Below are 21,637 nucleotides of genomic sequence, written 5' to 3'. Positions count from 1 at the left end.
AGAAGAAAGTTATCTGTAGGAGTTTTTCTGTAGCTGGAGAATCATTATAGTAATGTTCACCTCTGCTGGTTTTAACCCACACTGAACACTTATTTAATGAACTGCCACAGCGCACGGGTTCACGAACATGAGCTGAAGGAGGTATTTCAGACATCTCGCTTTTCAGGTGGATAGCTTTTGAGAAAATAAAGTGGTGTTGAACTCTGTCTCAGCAAAGACTGCAAGTCGCTTGCATCCTCAGACACCTGCTTTGGTAATTGCCTCTTACACATTAAATGCACTTTCTTTTAAGTGGTCTTGAACAGCAAGCATCTGCCAAGAGCATAAATGCAAAATTGCAAATAAGCATGTTTGAGAGGCGAATGAGGGCTTTTTGACTGTAAATAGCCTCTCTGTGAAGAATGGAGTTGAGACAGAGGGGATGCTCTCACCTCTGGGTCTTCAGGGAAGATGTTGTCCACCAGTCTCTTGTAGCGCGGCCTCAGCGCTCCACAACAACCACACACCCCTGCAGAGAGAGAAACATCAAGAGCAAATGTGGTTAAGGATTCATTTCTGTAAGCAAAATGGCATTGATTTTAAAAAGACAGCTGATTTCCGCCCACAAATGGCATCATAAAAAGGGTTCTGGGTTGTAATCAACACCACAGAAAGAGATCTCAAGACATTAACAAGTGTCGTATTCCTCACCAGCCTGTTATGTTACAAAAATATATAACATTTCTTGAAATGGGAGACAAGCCTTTTCTAATATATAAAGTTAATGACTAAAATTTGAGACAATAATGTAAACATTTTTAGCTCACAATATACACTCTTCCAGAAATAGAGGCTATGACCTTGGATTATTAGTCTAGTGTGATAACATGGGGGGGGCAAGAGAACGTCAAGCCATTAGTGAAATTTAGTGGGACGTTCACAAGGTGATGTGTGGGCTTGTGGATGGTCCTTCATGAATGTCAGAGATGGCACAAGCTGCATCTGTCAATCATAGAAAAATTTCATATAACACATCATCTGACATCAGCTGCCAATATGCAGAGGGAAATCTGTGATCCGATTGGCCCACGCATCTCAGCAGTGATGAGTCACATGTGTCCCATTGAACTGCGTGACGGCGCAACAATGAACTTCTGGAGGCAAGCATTACTTGTGTTTTCTTCCACAGTATTAACGGAAAACTATGGTAAGATAAAATCCATTTCTGGAGTCACAAAACAGATTTCATGGAGATCTGGCTCATCTTGAGAGCAGAACGACCTTAATCTCTGAATGACGTCACTGAGGGGAAAATATTCCGATCTGCAAATGGTTTTTCTGATCTGTTCCGCTAAAATGAGTGTTTGAGAAAAAAGAGCCAAGGCGTTTCTATTTTTAGCTTCTGCTCCATTTTGACTTCAAAGAGAAGCTTTACCCCACTTTTCAACTCAATGTCCCTTTTTATGTTGAACCCATTTATGTTCCATCCTCATGCCATTCCAAACGTTGACTTCCTTTCATCCATGAAACACAAAAATAAAAGTAAAATATTCAGGCTGCTCTTTTGCATATACAATGAAAGTAAATACATCGTTCATTGAAAATTGTTCTCGTATATTAGTACTTTATCATATTCAAAATTATTTGCAATTACAGAATAACCAATGCCACTGGGAATCATGCAAAAAGTAAAAGACTGTTTGCAAATAATGACTGAAATTTGTATATATTTTCTGACACAAAGCTATCATATGGCTTTAGAAGACTTGGAATATAGTGTAAGTACAGCAGAATTCATACAGCCTCTTATGCTCTCCAAGGCAGCATTTATTTGATCAAAAATACAGTAAACAGTAACAGTTTCTATTTGAATATGTTAAAAATGTAATTTCTTCCTGTGATGCAAAGCTGAATGTCCAGCATTATTACGCCAGTCTTCAGTGTCACATGATCCTTCGGAAATCATTCTAATATGCTGATTTGCTGCTCAAGAAACATTTCTTATTATTATCAATGTTGAAAACAGTTGCTTAATATTTTTGCATATCTTTCTACTCTTTGATTTATAGAAAGTTCAAAAGAACACAATTTATTTGAAAAAGACATCATTTGTAAAAACTGACTTTTACTTCTTATTAATTTAATGCATGCTTTATTTAAATACATAAAGCAAGTCTTGCTGGGTCCTAAACTTTTAAATGATGTGTGACGTCGAAAATCAAATTTCAGTTAGTTCTACACATAACTCTATCATAAGACTTCAGAAGACATATGGACTACTGATACATTACATTTATGGTGCTTTTTAGCTCTTTTCTGGAGCTTGAAAGCCCCTGGTCCCCATCCACCTTAATTTTATGTAATAGAGCACCTGTGAGATTCTGCTAAACACTTTTGTGAATCATAAACATTTGGAAAGACATGAAGGTGAGTAAATGATAAATACCATTGTTGGCTTAACTACTCCTTTAGGGTTTGTAGGTTTTATGATAATGCTGCTGCCACATGAGAGAGGGAGAGCTGCTGCACTGCGCCGTGACTCTGTACCCACATGAACAGCCAGTGCTGCCACCCCCTCACAAACAGCTGTTTCCTTCTTGTGTCTCTCTCCTACAAATTAAATCTCCATAAAGCAGATAAAGACACAGAGAGATGGTCTTTAACGCAGAAAACTTTATTTTTACATCTTTTATTATTCATTGTCTGATGCTAGTTTGGTAAAGCATATGCAATGTTATCTGTCATGCCAATGAAGCACACAAACTTTTGTCACAAAAGGTGCTTCCTGCATGCTTGACTAGTCAAGGCTGGGCTGCTCTGTTTTTACTGAAACTAGATCGTATGGTGATCCGCAACATGACCAGCTCAACATCATAATCAAAACACCACCAGCACACTCTCTACACAACTGGCTCTTCCTTGACATCAAATGAAACCAATACACGTGGTTTATTCTTCTGTGTATACTGCACCTATGCAATTTTTCCCAAAAAAAATAAATAAATAAATAAATAAAATCACAAATTTAGTGTAAAATCTTGATAACAACAAGAAAGATGTTTTACTGCTGGCCAGATGGGTTATTTCTTAAAGGGATACTCCACCCCAAAATTAAATTTTTTCCGTTAATCACTTACCCCCATATCGTTTCAAACCTGTAAAAGGTTCGTTCATCTTCGAAAAACAATTCCTGTAACTGTCCCATAGACTGACAAATAAGTTACACTGTCAAGGTCCAGAAAAGTATGAAAGATCCTTGTGGCGCGGCTGATACAGAAGAGCATACGCAGCATACGGTGATATGGAGAGACACAGGGGAGACTGTAGAAGTTTTTCATCATTTGTTGTAGTATAACACTAATATTAAATAAAAAACACTCCAAAACAAGGATTAAATTTAATTACATTTTTATTTTTTAAGAAATAACATAATACAAGAAAAATTTAATTACATTTTTATTTTAATTTATTTTTTATAAATAGTTTAATTATACTTTTTCCTTCATTTTTTTCACAGAAACTAAAAATAACCCAAAAAAAAAAAACACCAAAGTTGGAAAATGGCAACACAGCCTTGCAATTTCACCAAAATCTATTTCAGTAAGCTAGAAGGGCCCCAAACTGCCCAAAACAGTCGCATTTGCGACCATAAATATTAATTTGCGAGTGACGTTTTTGCTGAGGTCGCCACTGGCGACTACCCGCCGAAAGCTCCTCAGGATTTAACGCTAAAAAGTTTTCTCAGGCGGATGATTTTCATTCTAGCAGCGCCCCAGTCTGTGATAAAACGAACTCGGGCCGAAGATTAATACACACAAATACACCGAGTGTGGACAACAGCTTTCAGCCGAGATCGGCCCATAGAGGAAAAGCCGTCTGTCAGCCAGAAGTGTTTTGTAGAGTCGGCGTGGCTCTGGCCCATTATCTTCTCACCGATGCCGGGACTGAACCGACAGAGACGCATTTCAGCCAGAATCAGCCCGAGTGTTAATGCTATCTGGGTATATACGTTATAACTTAAACATTTGAATGTAATGCCTTTTTTCCTAATTGTTTTGCGATCAAATCTTTTGTTATGTTCAATTAAACGGAGACGATGCGCATCAAAGTTTTAGTGGAAAAAGAGAGTTTCAGACAGTCCCCACCTAAGCCCCAAATCAGTGCTGACCCACAGTCTGATAAACGCAGCTCCGCTGTGCAGCGAGAGAGAAATGACGGAGACGTAAGAAGGGAAAGTGCAGAAAATACAGCGTCTATTTCGTGCACAACTTGAACAAACTAGAACAGGTAAAGGTCAGCTGTGTGGATATTGGCGATATCGTTAACAATTCGCTCGTTTATAATAATTACTAATATGGCTTCTTCTAAACAAGATCTGGTTGTGTTCTTTTAATGCGTGACCTTCATTATTTGAAGGTGGAGTCCAGTAATCGCAAAAAGCTCTGTGCTTTGTAACTTTTTAATAAAAAGTAACGTTACCAGCTTTAAAATTATTCCGACTTCATAACGAAATTCAAACAATACGGTTTGGTGCTCCTTAATGCGGCAGGCGCCGGTCGCTTTAGCACTCAGTTCAAGGGCAAGTGAACCCATTTAATCTTTTTCTTAACTAATATAGTACATAAATGAAATAAACATCAAAAATGTAGGCTATTTTATAAGAGATCCTACAGTACAACTTACTGAACATTGCAACCTAAAGCTCATTTAGTGTTTCAAACTGTGGAAAATGTTTAAAGCTTGTAAACATTGCAACGTAACATACATTTACCTCAGAATAACCATTCTGTGTCCATAAGCTCATCAGTCAGCTAGAAAAAAATAAAGGTGCTTAAAAGGTTCTTCACAGAACCATTTTTGGTTCCACAAAGAACCATTCAGTCAAAGGCTTTTTTTCTTTATAATCTGGAGAACCATCTTTCTCCACAAAGAATCTTTTGTGAAAATTCTTCAGATGTTAAAGGTTCTTTATGAACCATTTAGACAAAAAACGTGTTCATCGTGAAGACCTTTATCTTTAAGAGTGTATGACAACATTTCCAGGATGCACTGAGGAGGAGCCCAAGCTACACTCAGTGTGCAAGTGATGCATGCTCCATGATACTGGTAAGATTCTGTGTAAAACAGTTCTTTGTGACTGTATTTCAAGCTGGAAAAGACCATTAAGTTCCCAACTTTAAGTGAACCTTAGTTCCCAGGTCATCTACGATTGGATTAAAATGCTGATAAAGTCAAGAAAAGATGAGACATAAACACAGCCAGTATGATTGAAATGTTAAAATGTAAATAAATAAATATTAATAATCATAAAAAAAATAAAACACGTTTATTCTGTGGCACCTAAAAAAATTATTGGCTCGTATATAGAGCCAATGGCTGCCTTGCAATTTCACCAAAATCTATTTCAGTAAGCTAGATAAAATTATATTGGTGATAAGACGAGGAGAATTAACACAGCCTTGCAATTTCACCAAAATCTATTTCAGTAAGCTAGATAAAATTATATTGGTGATAAGACGAGGAGAATTAACAACACCACAAAAGTTTGGCAAAGGAAAAAAAAAAATGATTTTCAACATCACCACAAAAGTGGCCAGAAAGGCCAAAATTACATTTCTGAAAATTGGTCAGAAACTCGCTTACACTGGTTCCAAAGATGTGTCTATAGTTAATCTATAGTTAATAATGACTATTGAGTGTTCATCACTTCATGTAGTCACTGTTGTTTCCTGGCTACATATAGATTCTGCTTCACTTGATGATGTCTGGGAAGTTTTTTTTCACACTGACAAATGATGCATTTTGGCATACCACACAGAACACTACACTAACACCACTTATACTCTCAGACAGCAGAACAGCTCATATTCTGTCATTTATCAAGCAGTCTTTCCTCTGTGGTGTACAATACTATAGCAATAGTTTAGCCACAGATGGGAAAGCGTGAACTCTCTGTGTCCTCTTTTTGTGCCAGAACCTGTGATGCTGACAGAACTCTCACCATTGATTAATCTGCAGTGTCAACAGGCCAACCAAACTGTGTCACTTGGGCAAAGCTGTGGTGAAAATCAATAGATCCGAACACATTCTATACAGATTGATACTGAGAAAGAGAAGAAAATGCTTGTTAAAAACAGACAGAAGGAAGGAGATTAGAGAGGAAGGGTAGGAAGGGAAGGAAGGGGACGATGCTAATGACAGTCACTCAAACAGCAGGAAGCATCTCCAACTGTTTCCTCCATCAGAAACAAATCTGCTCCACTCTCTGATGCCACATGGCTTCGAGCAAAAGCATACATGCACCATCCTTTACCCAAATAAACAGGCTTTTAAAGCAAAAGACAAATGTATAGAATCAGTGCCTTTAAAAGCATCTCATCTTCAGGGCTAAAACTAAATTTTGGTATCTGATCTGATCTATAATCATGCCGTATATATGAAATAGTCGATCAGTAGTACTTTTTTTGAGCTGAGTCTCAAGGCTGAATCTCTCTGGCACCTGCGTATTCACAATCAGCACAGCATTCCCAGCTGCAATGGAGCCTTGATTATGAAGAGAAGGTTCCTTGATTACAATGTATGTTCCAAATGTTCGACAGAGCCCCACAAAAAAAGTGCACCTCACAGGGTATTCAGCCAGTAACAATGCAAAATTCTGGGATTACAAATCATAAGGACTGTTCCAACTTAAACAAGAAGGAAAGAAGTGTATATCAATATATCAGCCCTACATAAAGTTTGGCTAAAAGATATTTTATTATAAAAAGTAGAGACATATTGCAAAGCACTTCGCAGTCAGTAAACACAAATCTGCACACTGCCACTGCTGCCCCCCAGGGATGCACGATTTTTGCCAATATCTGACATGCTGATGTTTTTCAACACATTTTGGCCGATAGCCGATGCACATACCGATATATTTCTTTTTGTTCGGAAACAACACCAAGTCTATCCTGTGCAGAGATTATAAACAATATTTTCCATTTTTGGTTAGTTTTAAAACAAAAACTTGTTAGGATTAAATAAGCAATAATGAAGTTATTTTATAATGAGAGTACATTTAAATCTTTGAAAATAACTATAAATCAACTATTTTTCAGACAGATGCAGTGGTAACCTTAACATTTTATTTGGAGATTTAACATTTGTAGATGGTCTAAAGCAAAAGAGTTGTACAAATTCTGAAAATCTGATTATATATACATACACACACACATATATATATGTTTTATTATATATATATATATATATATGTATATATATATATATATATATATATATATATATATATATATATATATATATATATATATACACATAAATACACACACACACACACACACACACACATATATACACAATCACGTTAATGATATAAATCTGCATATATAAATTTGCTTTGTGAATATAAAATGTATTTAATAAAACGTCATTCTGTACTTGTATTCTCAAATTGAATGCGGTGATCCAAAACAGTGAATCTAATCATCATTCAGGCAAAAGTTTGCTTCAAGAATGACCACACTGCTGACGTGATCTTATCGCTAGCACACCCTGAGCACATGTGAGCACGTGTCTTATCGGCAAGGCATATTGGCATAATTTTTAATATCCGGCCAATGCCGATTTTTATAACGTTCAGATAATATTGTGCATCCCTACTGCTCATAAAGATCAGTTTATTAAAATCAACACAATGTTTTGACCTTAAGGTCTTCGTCAGGCAAACAACAAGTGCACAGAAGAGCCTTTTCTTTAGATGAGTGGGATGAAAACTCCAACCATTTTTTTTCGTTTATTGGATGATTGGGTAATTAGTTGACTAATCATGTCAGGTGTGATGGATTATGTCGATATAAATTGTACTCTTCTGTACACTTGCCTGACGAAGACGTTAAAGTTGAAACGTTGTGTTGATTTCATAAATTGCTCTTTGGAAGCAGCAGTGGCAGTGTGCGATTTTTAGTTTACTGATAGTGAAGTGCTTCATTTGATCGACCAAGAGCTCAGTGGGTCAGCATTAGGAGATGCTGTATTACCCTTCAGTGATGTTATATAACACACAGCTAGAGCCCACATTCTTCTATTTTTACACGCGAGGGGAGAGGGCCGCCTCAGAAGACATCTCCAGCATACACACACACACCTCTACCTGAAACCACCAGCTGCCCATCATAGACAGTCATCTGATTTCAAATGTCTAAGTACAACAACAATATGAGTAATGATGAATTAAGAAAAATCTATATTTCTACACTGATCAACGATCATTAGATGAGATTAGACTCACCTTTACTGTCATTGTGTAGTGTACAATCACAGAGCCAATGTGGTGAATAATATATAAGTGTTATAAAAATCCATCCCATGTGTTTAGGAGAACAAAATCATCACTTCCTGGGAAACCAGTGCAAAATATCTGTAATAAAAATGGAACTTAGTGCAATCTGTGAGGAAAATGTGGCTTAGAATTTATGAACATCTTGGCATTTCCATCCAGTGTTTTTTTATGCGATACCCCAGAATTCGCATTAAAATAGGTGAATGGAATAACTATTGTTTTTTTTTTTATCTCCTAGTCAATCTCTCCAGAATTTTTTTTTCAATCAAAATGTCTGATTTTTGTGGTAGTTTCCAAAAATTTGCACAAATTTTGCGTTTTTATTTTTTTTAATTACGATAGCACATTTAAAATTTTTGTATTATGTTAGAATAGTCGGTAACACTTTACAATTAGGTTCCATTAGTTAATGTCAATGTATTAACTAACATGAACAAACAATGAACAGTGCATTTATTACAGTATCTATTAATCTTTATTAATGTTAGTTAATGAAAATACAGGCGTTCATCGTTAGTTCATGTTAATTCACAGTGCATCAACTAATGTTAACAATCACAACTTTTGATTTTAATAATGCATTAAATGTTAAAAATTAACATGAACTAAGATTAATAAATGCTGTAGAAGTATTGTTCATGCTTAGTTCATGTTAACTAAAGTAGTAAACTAATGAACCTTATTGTAAAGTGTTACCGAACAGTCATACATGACAAAAAAAAAAGTATACAGCTAGTTTATTTTGCGAAGAAACAAATGACAACAGGACAAATAAGTACAACATAAAGGTACAGATAAAAACACAAAACAGTGCTCAATTTATGAACTTTCTTATTTTTGCTGCTGTTTCATTAATATTAAGACATTACAGTTAACCTACAGTAATGAGCAAATCCAGTACTGACACTGATTTTCTCCAAACAGCTCATGTTTACTTAAGACATGACCCATTACATGAATACTCGCCAAGACGGGCATTTTGGTAAGCGCACAAAACTCAAATCCGCAGTGAGTCCGACTGACTGAATTGAGTTCTCTTTCGCGCTATACTGTGCTTTTAATAACTCTTTATAGCATTATCAACCATGTGATGCTTTTTATTTTGTCATTCATCCACGTTTCTTAAATCGCTCTGACGTGTTAACACATTAGAATTTAGTAGAACGTTAGAAGAATTTCTTTTGTCATCTGTTGTCATCCATATTTTATTATAAGGACTTCAAAACTGTGGTGAATTCGCATTAAAATAACGAAACAAAACAATTTACCCCCGCTCTGAAGTAATGCATTAGGAAATTGCTTTGCCAGTCCATGGCAGTGTGAGAAAGTTTCGCTGTTTCATACAGACCACTCACTGACATCTTATCATATCTTACAACTTAAATAAAATTAGGTTTAATTCATTTATTAATTTAGTTTTTTTTTTTGTGAGACCTTAATTTTTGCAATTTTTTTTTGGTGAAATGGCGAATAATGCAGGATTCTTTTTAAAAAAGCAACATTGCTGATTTTATGATTTCTGAATAAGCTGTTTTTGCACCATTTTGTCATCTGCGAAGACAAATTTAAGGGTCATTTTCATAGAATAAGAATGATTATAACTTTATAGTTAGAGTTTATCTCTTGGACAAAAAGACCCTAATAATCTCACATGTCTAGTCAAGTCAAAAGTTTCAGAGGAGATCCCAAAAATCTTAAACCATTTACTGAAACTGTACTTTTGGCAACTTTCTGACGTCACACAGGCTATATCAACATACGTGGCATATTTTAGCATGGATTATTTTTGTGAAACGTGCATTTTCTGTAAATGATTTCTGGAAATTAGAGAGGGAGGGAAGGAAGGAGATGATTTCTGGAAATGAGTGTAAGTGTCAAAACGAGAGGGGAAAATCGTAATGAACATGGTCTAAACTATGACTATGTTTTTAGTTCAAAAAGCAAAATATTACGACTAGTATGATAACACTACAAGAAATCCACTGAGTTTCCTGAGCTATTAAAGAGCAAGAGTGAGGTGAAAATCATCAGATTTTAAGCAATAGTGTTATCTATGATTGCATTAATCAGTTCTCCGGTGACATGATCAGCTGACATGCCCTGCTAACTTGTCATCACATGGTGAATTGTGTCCTGATCGATGAACATCCAGTCGTAACGTGATCTGTTAACACCACAATCAGTAACCGCACTGAAGGGTCATCAAACGTACAAAATGTGCTGTATTGACAATGACATATCAGCTTAAAGCTCCAAGACAAACCAGCAAATCAAACAAACATGCACTGACTAAGAAAACTCAACAATATAAGAAATCTGCCACCATGAGAGCAATCAAACAAACCTACAATAAAGCAATCTCAGCATGCACACTTGGGTTTATCAAGAGTCACTGGATGTACTAAAGAGAAGTCATGCCCGAGTGCTCAAGGAATGCAGTCAGGGAAGATTCCAGTTTCCCTTTATTACGCACAAACCCCTGCAGAACACACACACATAGACACACACACACACAAACAAAGCTCAGTGCTTACCATACATTGCTCTTGATGTAAGTGAAGCTGCTCTCTCTTCTCAATCCTTCCCTGCAGCGTCTTAGATGCAGCTACAGAGGGATTTTTGGAGACACTCAGCCTAAACGCTCACACACACATGCGGTCTGCTGCTCTGACGGCTGAAAGTGATGTGATACAAAACGTGAGAGATCGCACATGCTAATGGACAGTGATGGGGAAGTTATGATGCTGCTGGGATGACCTTGGCTATTGCACCAGCCCGCGCATGCAGGTCTCAAAAGAATAACGCTCATTTTGCACGCACGAGTGTACACCTGTCCACCAATCACCACTCAAAGAGGGAGGGGCTAGAGAGAGAGAGGAGAGAGTGGGATGTGCTCATTCATTCTCAGCAGAAGCTCCTCCCTCTTTCATAGATTCTCTCTTTCTCTGGTTGTGTTCAGAATCAAATCCTACTGTACCGCTTACTGCATACAATGTATACAGGTGATTTTAATTCATGAACCTTGAAAAACTGAAATAGAAATATGCTTTTTTTATGTTACATCACTACAATTTCTTTAAAGTAAAAAGCATCATGTCTTGTCTAGTCAGTATTTTTATATATTTCTGAAAATACTGAAAAATGTATATGTATACCATTACCATTCTATAGCTTGGAGTCTGTATTTTTCTATAATGTTTTTAAAAGTTGTCTCTAATGCTCACCAAAGCTGCATTTATTTGTTCAAAAATACAGTAAAAACAATTATATTGTGAAATTACTACAACTTCAAGATTACTTTTTGAACATATTTTAAAATTATTATTATTATTATTATTCTTGTGATGCAAAGCTGAATTTTCAGCATCATTACTACAGTCTTCAGTGTCACATGATCCTTCAGATCATATCATCAACTTTGAAAACAGCTGTGCTTTCTAATATTTTTGTGGAAACGGTGATAGATTTTTTTTTTCAGGATTCTTTGATGAATAGATGGTTCAAAAGAATAGCATTCATCTGAAATAGGAATATTTTGTAACATCATAAATTTCTTGGTCACTTTTAATTAACTGTATATTAAAAAAAAAAAAAGTATTATATATATATTTTTTTAATCTAACTGACCCCAATTTTTTGAAAAGTAGTGTATAAGTACCAGAAACAAACCCTATTATACACAGTAAACAAAATTTCAGGAGGATGTCTGTAAATAATAAAAATGTGCATGGCTCTTCAAAAGATAAAACTCATGCATAGTAATATAAGTAAATAATTTTTTTTTTCATATACTGTAAAACAAATATGCAGTGCTCTAATTGTAAAATAAAAAATCCAGGACGATGGTGTGGTCAATTTCTTTGGCAGGGCAGGGATCCTGCAGCTAACTTTACACACCGATTACAAAATTTGTCTAATTTTTAAACACATTATTTATAAAAATTTGAGCTTTATTAAATTAAATATGATTTATAAGCTGTTTTCCTTCTGAAGCCGGAAAGGTTTTTTATTTATTTTTTTATTTTTTTATCAATACCAATGATTAAATGATATTTTGGTTTAGGACTGTCTTGGATAAAAAAATATGACAATTAAACCACCAGTAGGTGGAACCAAGTCCCTGTTTTAATAAATGATTAACTGAATCATTCAAATCATATTCGTTCAAAACGGCAGATTCAATTAGAAACAAAGCATGTGACCTATATGAATGGATCGTTGAATCACTGGCTCACAAAATTAAGAGCACATTTGCGATCACACACACATGTTGATATTCAGGAAAGCACTCTTGCTTGTGTGATAAATGTAGAAAAATAAAAACTAATACAAGGGTATTGTAGGGGCATTCTTCTAACTGCATTCTAACAGGCTTCATCATGCAGTCAATGTTTTTGAACTCGTTTTTTGATGTTTTTTTGTTTGTTTTCTCTAAGGTCAGTGACTCGATAATATCATGCTTTAGTATCGTCTCTCTGTCACATATACAGCATAATAATGTTATGTCAGGCGAATGTCTTTAAACTCAAATCAAGGAAATATCATACATTCTTCTGTCTTCTTTTCAAAGAACATCAAAAGTTGTGTTTAAACCTTTTTGAGTGAAAAATGTGCACAGCTTGTATTGTATTTGGCCAATCGCCATTATTTAGTTATCATACCAAGAGAATTTACATTTTTCATGTGAATGGTTGCTATGGCTGTATATTATAGAAGTTTTACATAACATTATTAATCTAAAGGGGATAGTAAGAGGGGATGGTGGTTTTGCAGAGAGGATGCTTTTTGTCATTTTTTTCAACAAGGGATGATGCCATCCCCTTCAATTCTAGCCATGCAAATATAAATAAATTTATATTTATATAAATCATAAATAGTTTGAATATTCAAAATCCACTGGCGTTTATGACATTCATATAAATCTAAGAGAAAATGTTATGCTTTAAACACCTGTTGATGCTAATTTGGCCATTTAAAAAAATGCAAATGTGGTGCAAAAATAGTAGTGTTCAAAAAAGACTTTTCAATCAGTTCCTCTTCTAAGAGATATTGATTCAGGAGTCAAATTCCCACATGACCCTGGAGTTTTTCTAAAAGCAGTAGTTAATTCAGCCTGGAATTTTCTCCAGGGACATCAGAGAAAAACACTGACATTTCCCAATCAGATGGCAATTAAATCACCAACTACTACCTGTAAAAGCTGAAATTATATTACATCCCCCTGAGAAATAATTACCGCCAGAATAGGGCTTTAGAGCAGTATGTTAGTATGCTATTCCAAACATAGCCTTTCTCTCTCTCTCTCTCTCAGATGGCATGGTTTTACTCTTGCAATCCATCACTCTCTCTCTCTCTCTCTCTCAGATGGCATGGTTTTACTCTTGCAATCCATCACTCTCCTCCTACACTCTCTCTCACATGTGTGTGCTGTGGAAAACATTCGACACACAAACAGCACAGCTAATGTGTAGGCTTTCACACATGCTAAAAATCCTGCTGCAGTTACACTGGATTGCAAGAGATATGCAATACCAACACCTCAATAAACAGACATTTTATCCCTAATAGTTTTAGATGCATGTTATGATCATCTGTAAACATTTATTTATTTATTTTTGTTAAAGAGGACATAACACACATAGTTTTGGCCAATCTCATGTTAATCTTGAGTAGTAATGCATCCTTCATATCTCCAAAGAGTCTTTAGTTTTATCAGATTTAGAAAAGAAAAATACAGCTTTACTATTCTCTCCGAAAACAGCCGAGCTCCTGGAGGCATGTTGTGGGTGGAGCTAAAGAGTCGTGAGCACTTATGCACCGACTGCCAACAAAGCACAGAAATTTGATGCAGTTCTTTGGAAAGCTGAACCAGGTTATCTTTCATTCACATCCAGAAACACATATCTTTGGTGACATTCTTCTCCAGCAAGTAAACAGCAGTGCTGCCGATGACTTCTGCAACCCGAGTGAAGCAGGTTGATAGGCTGCTCCAAGAGAAGTGCCCATACAAAGAATTCCGCCCATTATGATGTCATGAAGGGCCAAGCTTGAATTTTTTTTTCTGAAACTTATATTAATCCGGAAGGAGTTTATTTAGCACAGAAATACTCCATCATATATCCAAATCGTTTTTTTAAACTTTGGGCATGTTTAGCATGAGAATCCAATTCTTTAACAGTGTAAATAACTCAGAATGCATGAAATAGCATTAGACCCCCTTTAATTGAAATAAAGCTAAAATAAAATAATAGATTACAAAAAAAAAATACTTTTTCCCTAATAAAAGTAATACAAATATTAAAACTGAAACCTAAACTAAAATTGAAATGATAAATTTAAAATATAAAAATAAAAGGTAATTCAAAATACTAATAAATGGCATATTTATGATTATTATTATTAACAATAATAAATATAATACACATTAATAAATAATATAATAGCATATAAATAACACTAAAATAACACTGCTGGACTACATGTCAAAAGACTACAAGTCAAAAATGAAACTGAAGATTCAGTGCCTGGTAAAAATACCAATCAATGTTTTTTGAATGTCAAAGCAAATCTGACATATTGGCAAATGTCAAACAAACAAAAAAAAAAAAAAAGAGAAAATACTCTGTTGACCCCAGTTGCTGTGGAGCTGGAGCAATCGTGAATGTGCACATTTTTAGAAGACCTTCGATTGAAAATATGACACTAATCTGTCAGAATTGTCATTACCGGATCTTGGAAAGATATTAGTCCACAAACAGCCAAGTGACATTTACACAGCTCTTGGCTTGGCTAATTAGCAACTAAATGTGCTTAATTAAAACCATCCAGAGCGCAGATGCCAAGTGTCAGTCACAGATGGGGTTTCCATGACAACGCAATAAATACATCTGTCACGATTTCAGCATCCAGGTACCTCTGCACTCTCATCATTTGCAAGGAATTTCATTAGAGATGCTTTTAACAACACCCTGGCAACCACCCACAACATTCTTGCATCATGGCAGAGTTTTGCATTGGCAGATGGCACTCTTAAACTTTGCACTTGTCTCCTCATCCAAAAACGTACAATATTTACTTCAAAAGATTAAATCAATCAAATTGGAAATTCTTAAGCAAACGCATATACTTAAAAACTGTGCAATGATATCACTCTCGAGTTGCATCATGAGCACAATGCCATTCAACCGAGTGAATCTGATTCTGTGAGAAGAATACATCAGTATCCTTGCAGAGACAGGACCTCTTACCACGACTCGGGCGGTGATCCAGCAGGGTACGACAGTCCAGTGCCAACCTCCGGGTGGCAACAGGTTCAGAGACAGCCATGGGCATTAGAATATCAGCTCCAACGCTCACAAACAACTCTTAAAGTAACAAAAATATTGTCCTTTGGTTATCTAAATAAGCCCACGGATGAAAATAATCAGTATAAAAGCAGCCTGCTCTCTTGCAACTCACATAATCCTCTAATGTGCTAAAATACAAAGTGCAGACAGCAAATTAGCAAATTGATCCAATGCTGAGTATTAAAACAATTATAATCTCTCTGAAAAACAAGAATTACTGATTACTTAAAATCTTGATTTTTAAAGCAAGCAAAGAAAAGTTTTCTGTAAAGCGCCTGGTTCTTGCTGTCTCTCAGGTTTGGAGGTCTCTCTTTTTAGAGTTAATCACAGGGTCTTTTGCAGGCTGTTCAGCTGATGGCATCCTTTTCAGCGCTGGGCAAATTCCTGCAACTTGTTTCCTAGGTCCGACAAACTCCCACACTCTCTTTCTCTCTGGAGTTTACTGAAACAATGACGGAGGAGGAATAGTGGAACTCATTGTGTCAGTGAGATGTTTATTAATGAGGGAGAGAGAGAGAGAGAGAGATGCAAACCGGCCAAATCCAAGAACAGTACTAAAAAAAAGCACTAAATGAATCCCCGAAAACAAAATCCACCCACAGAAACAAGAAAAAAAAAAAAAAAAAAAACTTCGCTGGCTCCTGCAGAATGGGAATAACTGTCATTTACAAATGACGTCAGCTATAATTAACAGTGCAGCACTCAAAATCTGCACAGAAAAAAAAACTAAGTTTGCAGATTTTATTTCAGGCCTGACTATAAGAAACACAACCTCAAAGATGCAGTGTGACTGAAGTAGCGGCAGCTCTTTTCTTCCGTACTGTGACATACATTTGAGTTAAACGGTTTATTGAAAAGAAAAGAACATAGGACGGGTAACTGGTTCTATCCATCGGTTGTTGATTGGATGGAGGCAAATATAATTGTGAGCTCACAGTCAATCGTAAGAAATGATGGAATTTAGGTGTAAAGATTCACATAAAGGCACAACAGCGAAATTTTTTGAAAACAAGTCCATTGTCTAAAGCAAATCTCGTAAGAGTCACTTTTAAACAAAGCAGATTTCTGTTTGTCCGTGCAACAAATTTGCGTGATTAACTTGATAGAAATTATAAAACCTCAAGCAACTCCCCATTGCACAGACTCCTACTGAAAGAACTGGACTCGGCCTGCAAAATTTCACAGGTCAAAAGTAAACGTGGCTTCACCTTAAAAACAACACACATCACCAGGAAGTCTGACAGTTTACCAGAAGATTGATTAATAAATGATTAATTCTAAATAATGCTAAATGATTAAATGCAAATGAAATGTAAAAATTAAGAGGTAAAAAAAAAAATCCATATGCATGGGTAAATTGTTCACAGTAAGACCATTAAGAAACATTTAGAAAATAGATTAGAAAATTTATGAATTTCCATTTCATGCTGACGTACTTTAAAGAGCTGCTAAAACTTTTCAGGAAGCTTTTAAGGTGCAGAGTTTATGCATTGACAATTTAAAGTTGCATCTGGGAAACTGGCCATAATTGCTTCCATCAGACACACTGATGTGGAAAATTAAACACAATCACACATCTTACTCTGCATGCCAACCAGCTAATTAAAAGTTTTTCGTAGAACTCGTTAATAAAGCTGCCATCCTTTACCAGCAAACCATCTAACAGCACAGCCAAAACTGGACCAGTATTCAAACCCAATTCATTTCAACTTCTATTTACTACTGTAACCAGTTTCCAATGAGGTTATAGTAACTAAATACTGTAGTTACTAGTTTACCATGGTAATTTTCGCAGGGATTCATCACACGTTACATACACTGCAATAAGCGATTCAAAATTTTAAAGCATACATGTACACATACGTGCATTGGACCCTGAATGATGTAGAATCACTGCAGCTCATACCTGTCATGATGACTTTTTACGCCAGATGTCGCTCTTGCTCTGAAGAGGTTAATACGGCGCACCGGCGTCCAGCGGTCCAAAGCCGGACTTCACGCCAAACCAGGACGCTCTTTTCCGTTCACTCACCGCAGGAAAGCCGCAGGATGATGTGGGGCCTACCGCTGGAGCACATAAGTGGAATTCAAAACAGATCCCGCTACACTTGGGCACTGCTTACATTTATAGGCACAACTAACAAAAAATTTTCAGGTTTTTTTTGTGTGTTTTATGGTATCAGACAGGTTTGTGAAAAAATAATGTTTTCCTTTATCTTTCCAGTCGGTCGGGGTAACGTACTATGAGCGATTTCAAAGAAAAACAGTGTTTTTTTATTTTCATGCAGTTAATAAACTAATTAAATAATATACAAATAATCTGAAGAACATCTTAAGAAATGACCGGTCTAGATAGGGTGTGTGTAATATTTACAGTTATTACTAAAACAGTTGGCTGAACATGCTCTTTTATCACATTAACTCTATCATAACCATACAGAATGTAATTTAATGTTTTAATTTCCTCACCGCTTGTTTTCAGCCTCATAGTCTGGTAGAACATAAAGCTCCTCACATGCTCTGTCAGCGAGCCACAATAACAAGCATGAGAACTGACTCTCCTGTGAGTGACGCTACTTCCGCTCACAGTGATTCACACTCACACACTTCCTCTGAGACCTGCGCTGTTTCAGGAAAACTGCATACATTAAATGGCGGCATGTCAATTTAATAATAATAATAATGTGAATAATAGATGAACACTTGAGATTAATTAATCATGCATTAAATGCCAGCCAAGCAAATTTTTAATAATAATAATAATGATGATTCTTTTTCATAGACGAAAACTTATTAGATGAACCAGATTAATTCATCATGCTCTGAAGCTTCAGTTGCCAATAATAATGCTAAATTAAAATTAATAGCTGAACACTTTTTTGTGAATTCATCATGTATCCATTGTGCCCATTTGTTATTTATTTATTTATTATTTTTAATGTAAATTAAAATTAACAGATGAACATTTCCAGATGAATTCATCATGCAGCTGCCTGAGGTAAATGAAATGCTACCTAAAATTTGTTTGCAAGCTGTTTTATTGACATCTTTCCATGGTTGAAACACTTTCCAATAAAGTTCCATTTGTGCAGTGGTTAAAACACACACATATACATACAGTGTATATATATTAATTAAATAAATGCATTGCTTTGGTGAGCAGAAGAGACTATTATAATAATTATTATAATTTAAAATAAATATCAAAGCTTTTTAACATATCATATTATTACATTTTAAATAGAATTTTATGTAAATTATATATATATATATAATGCATTTATTTAATTAACCAAAGCAATGCATTTATTTAATTAAAAATACAGAAAAAAAAATACATCATTACTCCAGTCTTCAGTGTCACATGATCCTTCAGAAATCATTCTAATATGCTGATTTGCTGCTTATTATTATTATCAGCACAACATTCGTGCTGCTTAATATTTTAGTGTGTGTGTGTGTGTGTGTGTGTGTGTGTGTGTGCTGTTTTTATCTTTCATTATTAATAACAATAATAATGTGAATTATAATTAATAGCTGAACGCTTCTATATGAATTCATCATGTAGCCTATTTAAGTACATGCTACTGTTTTTATTTATTTAGTTTTTCTTAATGCTAGGAGTAATGATACTTTGTTTTAACTATCTTTAAATAGTTAAATAGTTGTTGTTTGTTGAAATTTCTGACAATGGCTCAGAATTGTTTCTGGAATCAATGGGAAAGTCTTCCATTAATTTTTAGATTTCAAAAAGCTTTCCAAAGCTACAGATGAAGACATACTGTATACTGATGAAGATACTCTCTCAAGTGATACCAGGCAGTTGTGGGCAGTGATGCATTTTTAAGCACAGCTGATACAACCACATGATGGCAGCATATCGTGTCTGGGCTGGGAGGTCTCTCGACTATAGAAAGTGTGTGAGTGATGCAGATACATCCTCAGTCTTTTTTCCATAAAATCAACAGATTTTATTCTAAATTCAGAAAATATAGTTTATATATCTGCTTCAAATGTGTGATAACTGTCAATGCTTCAGTTAAACTGAAGTTAACAAAAATAAATATAATATTCAAATGATTAACCTAAACTGGATTTATGCTGCTGAGCATTCTAAATGAATTTGTTTAGATTGGCCAAGAGCCCTATTCTTTTCAGATGTTTTTAGCAGAGCTAATACTCTCCTTCACCTTAAGCCACCCTCACCTAGTTTAACCTCTCTGCTATTTATATTATCTTCTTTCTACTGTTTATTTCCATCAATAGCATACCAGTCAACTGTGTCACTCAGATACATTAAGATGTATCATGCTATTCCACCATAATATAATGCTTGCCATGTTTTAGCAAAGAAGGTAAAAATCGGTGAAACACATCCCTGTTTAGATATCATATTCTCAGTTTACACTTAATGGCAGGCAAAGATGGAATTGATCCATTACTGTTTAATAATTCATCACTTATGATCCTTCTTTTAAAAAGTCACAACTGTTCAAATGGATCCCACTTCCTTAAATGAAACATCAATTAAAAATCTATCAGTACAGATATGGTGCATTTTTAGCCCTCATTTTGCATAATTCATTTGGCAAGTTTGCCAAAACTCTTGTGGTTTGACCTCCTTGTGCACAAGAAAAGTAACTGCTTTAACACACTTGGGCTTTGGCCATGGTCAGAAATAGCAGTTTTGAAGCCTTAGCTGGGTGCCTGGCTGTGTGTAGGGCTCAGGATAGATCTGCTGCTGTTTAAAGAGGACTGGATTGAATCATGTGTGTATTAACTGATTAGTGAGCTCTGGGAATCCCATTAGAGCCAAGCTACCATTGCTAATGCTGATTAAGTCCCTCTACAGCCCACCATAGACCACAGTCCATGGCAAAATCTCATCCTCTCTCAGTAATGAAAACCACTCTTTTTTTTTTCACTTTTAATTTTCATTAATGTAATGCAGTATTTTCCTAGATAAAGACATATGCTTTGTAACTAACTATCACAGTAGATAGCCAACATGTTTTCTTATCCATGGCAACCATATGGTCAATATGTATTCAAAAAGTCCAGCCAAATTACTAGTGTTTCCTCATGCAAAGCTTCATGAACCATCCATAAAATATCATGGCAAGTTTAGTGCAGGCAAGTACGACTCACATTGTACTCATGTACATATCAAATTATAATTGAGAATGTGCACTTATTTAAGAAAGATTCAGAACTATGGACAAACTTCTTCAAAAGAGAACAATGGTACTACCAAAGTGTGGTGTTTTGGATATATACCATGATGATAGTATCATGCTACTCTATGCATCTTGGTATATACAGTATGTCTATATATGTATATCTATACCATACAGTCTATGATCTATACACATTGAAGTAAATTATAATTAAGAAAAGTATATAGAAGTAAAATGAAAATGGTATCATGTATCATGGAATCAGCAGATGACAACATACTTATTTGTCTGACTTTTAGTTTGCATTTTTTGGTATTTTCTGATTTTGTCTTGTGAGATCCCAAGACTTACCCTTCATCGGGTCATTGTCTGAGGTCTTGTGAATAGTGCAGAATTAGTAAATTCTATCTCAAGCACTTTATCCAGATTAAAGACAACATTACCTGATCCTACTGACCTGCCTAGCTCAGTTCAGCCAATCAGACTTTCTTTTGGTATCATTTACTTCTCTGCCCAGCCTCTATATTTAATCTCTCTATTCTTTTAAATATTATCATGTCTAAGTTGTATGTGCCATTACATTGATTTCAGTCCTGTCTGTACTTATTTTGTATTCTTTGCATATAAATCATTAGTAATTTACATTGTTTATCTCTTATAATAATAACAGCACATATTTCATGAGATAGCAATTGACAGAAATCTCCTATAAGTGTTAATAAGGTACTGAACTTTGACCCTGGAAGGTTCTTGTTATCCTCAGGTCTTCTCTACTGTGCATCATGTGACATCAG

At 35.4% G+C, this 21,637-nt stretch overlaps 1 protein-coding gene across 5 annotated transcripts in view; it reads right to left on the bottom strand.

Annotated features, from left to right (window-relative positions):
* efr3bb (EFR3 homolog Bb (S. cerevisiae)) overlaps positions 1-18,293 on the bottom strand; it is a 41,222-nt gene extending 22,929 nt beyond the window's left edge. For 2 of the 5 annotated variants that reach the window (XR_006162819.1, XM_042778386.1), the window contains exons 1-2: positions 15,568-16,111; positions 432-508 (exon numbers count right to left, since the gene is read on the bottom strand). Coding sequence is in view for 4 of the 5 variants with exons in the window: in XM_042778386.1 (XP_042634320.1) it covers positions 432-508; positions 15,568-15,652 (162 nt within the window). In the remaining variant the exon portion in view is untranslated. Of the gene's footprint in view, positions 1-431; positions 509-10,854; positions 11,321-15,567; positions 16,112-17,572; positions 17,734-18,135 lie in introns of those variants that run through there. The other 3 variants (XM_042778388.1, XM_042778387.1, XM_042778389.1) reach the window with 3 other exon arrangements.
* Between the last annotated feature and the right edge of the window lie 3,344 nt (positions 18,294-21,637).

This window comes from Cyprinus carpio, chromosome A20 (assembly GCF_018340385.1).
Source record: "Cyprinus carpio isolate SPL01 chromosome A20, ASM1834038v1, whole genome shotgun sequence".
In the NCBI taxonomy this organism is placed as follows: Eukaryota; Metazoa; Chordata; class Actinopteri; order Cypriniformes; family Cyprinidae; genus Cyprinus; species Cyprinus carpio.
The sequence above is the reverse complement of the archived record's forward strand: the minus strand, read 5'-3'. Positions and strand labels throughout refer to the sequence as shown.